Raw genomic sequence first — 6,757 nt, forward strand, 5'->3', positions numbered from 1 at the left:
ATGAACAAAATATGCCAAATGAAAAGTGGATGAAATGATTGCTTTGACGCTTTCTTTCCTGCTGTACCCAGAGTCTCTCATCCCAAATACATTCTTCTTTAGTTTCCCTATAATCCATAAAATCGAGTCTGTTTCTAGATGTAATAACTGTAAATCTCAGAGCTGATTGGACTCTAGTTTGGTTCACTAAACTACCAATGATTTACCCAATAGAGCTGAACCTCCCTCAAGCCCTTTTGACCTCATTAATCTGCCAGGACCTGGTACGTTTGCGATGAGGTCACACTGCAAACGCTATAAATTCCACCCTCAACCCACGGCTGACTGGAAATGAGAGAACAGGGAATGATAAACAGATAGATGAATAGATGAGGGACTTTTGGAGAGATAAAGGAATGAAGAAGCAGGCTAAAAAAAGGGAGGAAGGAGAGTGATGGAGAGGCAAAAGGAGACAGTGTGAGCTGATGGAGAGCAGGCGTACTCAGACAAATGGAGGGAGTAGGCGGGGATGTTGCATTAAGGTTGTATATTATCCTGTCACATCCTGATACACTTTAACTCCAGTCTAGGGAAAGAAAAACAACTTTAGACTACTGACATAAAGCACAGAGCCATATTTTACCTTTATAAAAGACAACACAGGCACATCTCTGACAAAGCTTTTAAGAGGCACCTTAATGCACTGTCTGTGAGTGGTTTTCCATGTGTTTTCCATTGCAGGAAAGCCATTCATGGGCCAGAGGTCCATCAGCAGCCTGCGGGACAGGAGGAATCAGAGCTGCTCCCTGACAGTCAGCTGGATGGGACTCTGAATCTCCCTTCATATCAAAGCCACCAGGGAGGGCTGTCACCGCAGTCCGCCTCAGGTAAGAAACATAGGAGAGCGTATAGGATATTAAATGGAACATAAAGCAGAGTGTTTTTTTAGAGACTGGTGTTCTTTGGTAAAGAGATATGCAAGAATCTACTGCTTAAGCCTTCTCAATATATGAAAGAACGCTAAATAATGTAAAGAAGGACAACCAAAACACACCGTCTGCAGGTCATGATGATAAAACCTTCATACTTTTGCTATAAAAACGCCATTTGGGAAATACTTTTCGCTCTGAGATCTCAGTGTAAGCAGTGTCGACGGCGGTTGATACAAGTATGATTTTCTTAGTTTTGTAGCCTCGGATTGTAGGTGCTTTTCAATATTTTAATAAAATGAACTGAATTTGCATTTACGGTGACATTAAAAGGATTTCAAACTGTGACCTAAAAGGGGTTGGATGTCAACAAAACACAAAAATCTCTCCTAATGGAAAAGCAGTCGGAGTAATACTAAGTGGGATGTCTTACCTTCCTTTTGTCCAGTGCACACCAATAAGATTTGTCGCCTAAATACAAGGAAGTCAGTTGTATTAAATACTTCTTAATGTGGATCGCTGACTGATGTCACATATTAATGTTAGTATGATGGTGTGTTAAATAGTTTTTCTGTCACTTGATTGTCAACACAAATGGTAGAATTGACACTGTGTGTTCCTCAGGGGATTTTGAGAGTTTAAGGCTCTCACCAAGACCAAGACGAGATCGGTCTCCCTCATCCAGAAGTCCTTCTCCCCTTGCGTTATTCAGAAGTTCTTCACCTCTGGCAGTCGACCAGGAAACAGCCAGCATCAGTTCCTGCCCTGAAATGGTGGGACACACGGTAAGAGGGAAAAGAAAAATACATTCAAACCTATTCTGCTAGACATTTTAAACATGTTGAGACCCATTATGGATGTTCTTTAACCTACCTTTGAATTAAACACAGAATATACTCTGCTTTCTTTCAGGGCCATAAGGACACAAACAAGACTTCAACAAAAGGTACAAGTTGAATCTGTTATACTATATAAATTTAAGTTTAAATCAATACCAAAACTAGGTTGCACTGAATTGAAGACAGCAATTCCAGTTCACAGAAATTCAAAGTCAAAGCAAAGGCAAGCATAGTCCTTTAAGAGCAGCATATGAAAACATATATTTTTTAAAGATTCTAGAAAATGTTAACTCAGGATTAAAGGATCTATCCGCAGGACTTAACATGGACACAATGGACATGGTTCTACTAAAATAAGCCATGCTGATAAGAAAAAAAAGAGGAATATCAACAAGTTGGAGTGCTATTTTTAGAATGAACATAGTTATTGAAAAAAAGGATAACATGAAGGGTATCATCACACACTGTTCAATTGTTGCATACTTCTGGTGCGCTCAGCACATAAAAAATCTCCCTGCTTTTTCTCTTATCCCTACTCTTTTGGCCTCCTCAGGATTGACGACGGCTATGAGTCGGCGCCGTGTGTCCTGCCGCGAGCTGGGCCGTCCCGACTGCGACGGCTGGCTGTGGAAGAAGAGACGAGAGGGCAGCGTCTTCATCGCCCAGAAGTGGCAGCGCTTCTGGTTCATCCTCAAGGGGCCTAGTCTTTATTGGTACAACACCCAACAGGTGGGAATAAAACCATGACAATAGTAAATCTAACCGGAACCAATTAAAACAAGTTGTACCATTGAAACAAAGGGCATCCAAGATCATTTCAATATTGTTTTTGGTATTTTGTTGTATAATGATTAATCAACAGTATAGATTTTATTAATAATATATTAGTTTTATTTTCTTTAGCCAATCAATTTACAGCCATCAATGTATGTGTTTTCTGCAGGATGAGAAGGCAGAGGGTTTTGTCAATATAGCCAGCTACAGCATAGAGAGCGCTGGAGAGCACAAGAGAAAATAGTAAGTATGAACGCAATAAAATATCATTTTGACAGGCTTTTTATCCATAAATAGGTCAAGTTTTTTTACTTTGTTGATATTATGAAGGATATAGTGCAGTGATCAAAAAGTATTTTAATCTTTTTAGCGCCACTGGGTAGGTAGGAAACAAAAAAGTTATTGTTTCTGTGCACAATAGATGTTCTGTTCTGGCTTTATCAATTTACGTGATGCAGTTAACTGTGCAGATGCTTTTTTCTATTTTCAAAATGAACCTTTACATATAAGTGCCTGTTTTTTCTGAATCTGTATTCATGGAGATAATTTGATTATGTGTGTGTTTTCTTTCTCTGTGAGCTTCATGTCTCTGCCTCCCTCACTCTCTCTCTGTTCTCTCTTTCCATTAGCGTGTTTAAAATGTGCCACCAGAGGTTTCACAACTTCTTCTTTGCTGCTGAAAATGTCACGGACATGAGCAAGTAAGTTGGATTCATGTTAAACAAAAGCGTTGTCGTCTATTCTCTTTTTTTGTCTTCAACCTAAACAGATGAACAGAGAGGCAGTATGTAGCCTCCATTAGTAGATCTCTTAAATGCCCGGCTCTAAATTGCATCTTTATAATGTTAGACTAACTCCCAAATTGTCTTAATTAATTGTGTTGTGAGTAAGGTAAAGGTGTTAAATCTTTGTGCTGGTCTGCACTGCCCCCTACAGTTTATTTTTCAGGATGTTTGTTTTGAGCCCGAAGCATTACTGAAACACAAATTGTATTTGCTTTGTCTGTTTTGATACAGCGTGTCTTCTCTTTTTTGCCTTTAGGTGGATCAACTATCTGATCACATCCATACACAAGCACAAGAAGTTTCACACGGGCCCAGACAGTGAAGAAGGTTAGGAAACATTCATATTTTTTTTACTTGTGTTTGAACTTTAGAAAAATGCTTCTAGTCGTGTTACTCTCCCAAAACGTCTTGCAATTCCTTTGGTGAATATAAAATCTATTTTGCCTGACTTGCAATTTGGGGTTTTCTAAATAAATGATGAGGTGTCCTTTATTTTGGTGCCAGAATAATGGGCATGATTATTGGGTCTCCTGCTCCAAAACCATTATCTCCAACATCATGACACCTCAATCATATCATAGTCATTCATGAGAGAAAAGATAAATATCAGAAGAATCCATTTTTTTTATCTTTGTAGCCCTAGAATGTATGATTACATTATATTTAACAAGCAGAGTTAACTGGGAACCTCCTGTTTTATTATTTGATTTTAGTGCAACTAGCCAATTAAAAATGATCAGAAAGGTTGACTGTGATGACATTCTTTCACTTTTGTTGACACATTTATCCGAAAACCTTATGCTCTAATACACTATGATATAAAGTGTTGTGGTTGTTTAACACCTGTGTTTATTTGTGAACAGAATGTTACAGTGAGACTGAATCAGAAAGCGAGACATCACCTTCGCCTCGTAGAAGAAACAAGGTCGGTACAGTTGAAGTCAACACATGCATAAACACACAACACACACTATTTGAAGAAGCATTCAGATTATTTTATGTCTTATTGTGTGTCTCAGAAAGTGCAGTCCCACACTCTGCCTCGCCCCAAGGGGAAGACGAACAAGGTGCCATTAGCCAGTGCTGTGACAGGGGGCAGCAAAGGAACAGGTATGTGCTGTTTAACTTCTCAGCTCTTTCTTTCTCTCTCATTGAATGATCTCTTGAATATGTGAAGGCTGCGTCACTCTGATAGATGCTTTAATAATGTAAGTGGAAAACTCATTTTCATCATGACTTGTTTTCTTGACTTTACCCTGAGGATGTTTGTGCCGAAAAACTGTCAACAACACCAAACCCCAGTGCGATATTTGGGATTTAATTAACATTTTCATATCTCTCCTTCCCTCTCTTTGTCTTCGTCCCTGTGAGAAGGAGGACCAGTGGATGAGATGGGCATGATGCTAAACAACATAAAGGAAGGAGGGGTCTCTCTGATTGGCAAAGAGCAGCCCTTCACACACGACCACTTCAGGAAATCGTTTATTCGACGCAACAAGAACCCCATCATCAATGAGAAGGCGCACACGCTCAGAGCATTTCAGAGCACTCTTAAGGTGAGCTCAAAAGCCATCGGCGAGTGTATCCACTTACACTTCAAACACAATCTATATAATGACATACTGACTAAATGTATTAACAATAATACAATACAGATACAGCTAATTTAGCATTTCCCCATTAGAAATAACTGTGTGACTGGAGGATAAGGAAATAAGAGTGATCCAAAAAAACTTTTTCTGCTTGACGTGTTTTATTTACACACATTTTTTTCCCAGTGGTTGAACAATATATATATATATTTTTTTTTAAACCACACTGCATAAACACTTCAGTACAAGTAAAAGTCCTGGAATCAAAGTTTTTAGTAAACTTTTTGTAACTTTGTTTACAGTATGTAAGTATCCATCAACATCTTGATGGAGTAGGAAAATTAAAAGTACCAAAAATGCAAGGTGTCTCCTTTAACTGTGTTATTTTTACAAAATATTCTATAATATTACTCTGACATTGTACAATGATTCATTCACAAGAAAACAATCTAATAAACTCTTGCACTCCAACCTAATTTACCATGAGGATTGGGTGGGGAAATCTGTATCTTTTTGTTGGATTTGCTGTAAACCTTAACTTTCCTTTTCTGTCTCCTATCAATGACATTCTTGTGCAGCAGGTCTGTTGTGCTCAGGTAGTGAGAATCTGGATCTTTTTCATATCTGTTTATATGTGCATGGTCACTCAAAGCTCTTTCCCTCTACAGGCCAAAGAGGTGGAGCTGCTGCACATCAACAAGCTCTTAGAGGAGTCCGATCTGTCAGCTTCTACGTATCGTCAGTGGAAGGAGAACAACGAGGAACTGGTGAAAGAAATCAAGAGACTGGCCGCACACAAGTCCAGCGAAGGAGCTGAGGGCACAACAGAGCAGGACACGCCCATTGAGGAGGTTGCCTTGGAAACTGTCGATAAGGAAACAGCCTCCTCGGAGACAGAGGGCGCGTACAGACTGAGCCTCAGTGACGGGGAGCAGCTCGTAGACGCCGAAACGTCTGATGTTCTCCTGGAGATCCCACTGGGTTCTCCCAGCCCCAGTCCAGTGTTAGAACTCTCTCTGGGGTCGCTGCAGGATTCAATAAACGAAAAGCTGAGTGAAATGGTGGAGAGCGGAGAAGCCGCCGAGAACTACTTCTACATTTAACCCCACGCTTGAACAGTCACATCACTGTAAAGTTGCTATGTTTACTAGAATCAGACAAATGGACGAGGTTTTTCATGCAAAAGTCGAGAGAGATTTGACTGTGTCTTATGCTGACATTAGGAATTGGTCAAAATTGCCAATAAATCAGCACTTTAATCAAGCATGTCAGTGAAATGCATCAGTGCAGATTTGGACTTGCTCACAACAAGCAAATAAGTCAAGTTTACAACAGAGAAAATGAACAATTTGCCAAGTGTCAATCAGTATGTATTTATGCGATTCTACAGCCGTCTCGTTCTCCTAATGATAGAAAGTAGAACTTTCTTAAAATTCAATGAGAATTTGTAATATAAGTCATGACTCTTGTAATATGATATGTAAATACAGTTTTACTATAAATACTGTATGTATTTGTTTATTGACAGTACCTTAATAAAAGGTATCCATTTTAAACATTTTGCACAGAACATTTGCTTCAGAAATACCCTTGCTGTAGCCCCTTGTTGCTTAAGATGATATTTTTGTCTCTGTCATTTGATCAGCCTTCCCATATGAGAACAAAGTGTACTTCACCACATACGTGTAAAGACACACAGTATGAACCATATAGTAGAGCAGTTTGACAGCTCTGGATCAGTGTCTTTATTGCCAAGGGCTGCCATGAATGCAGCAAAACAAGTAAAGACTCCTCAATCGCTGAGAGGCCTATTCACTGTAGCATCGATCAACCTAATAAAAAGGGAGCAATGATGATCA

At 39.4% G+C, this 6,757-nt stretch overlaps 1 protein-coding gene across 2 annotated transcripts in view; it reads left to right on the forward strand.

The window, feature by feature from the left end:
• Window positions 1-6,757, forward strand: part of cnksr1 (connector enhancer of kinase suppressor of Ras 1) — a 29,217-nt gene extending 22,460 nt beyond the window's left edge. The window contains exons 11-21 of one of the 2 annotated variants that reach the window (XM_034119342.1): window positions 721-866; window positions 1,533-1,693; window positions 1,821-1,854; window positions 2,301-2,476; window positions 2,691-2,764; window positions 3,151-3,222; window positions 3,563-3,633; window positions 4,170-4,231; window positions 4,326-4,416; window positions 4,678-4,862; window positions 5,567-6,757. In XM_034119342.1, coding sequence (XP_033975233.1) covers window positions 721-866; window positions 1,533-1,693; window positions 1,821-1,854; window positions 2,301-2,476; window positions 2,691-2,764; window positions 3,151-3,222; window positions 3,563-3,633; window positions 4,170-4,231; window positions 4,326-4,416; window positions 4,678-4,862; window positions 5,567-6,001 — 1,507 coding nt within the window. In that variant the 3' untranslated portion in view covers window positions 6,002-6,757. The remainder of the gene's footprint in view (window positions 1-720; window positions 867-1,532; window positions 1,694-1,820; window positions 1,855-2,300; window positions 2,477-2,690; window positions 2,765-3,150; window positions 3,223-3,562; window positions 3,634-4,169; window positions 4,232-4,325; window positions 4,417-4,677; window positions 4,863-5,566) is intronic. The other variant, XM_034119430.1, reaches the window with a different exon arrangement.

This window comes from Trematomus bernacchii, unplaced genomic scaffold (assembly GCF_902827165.1).
Source record: "Trematomus bernacchii unplaced genomic scaffold, fTreBer1.1, whole genome shotgun sequence".
NCBI classification, from domain to species: Eukaryota; Metazoa; Chordata; class Actinopteri; order Perciformes; family Nototheniidae; genus Trematomus; species Trematomus bernacchii.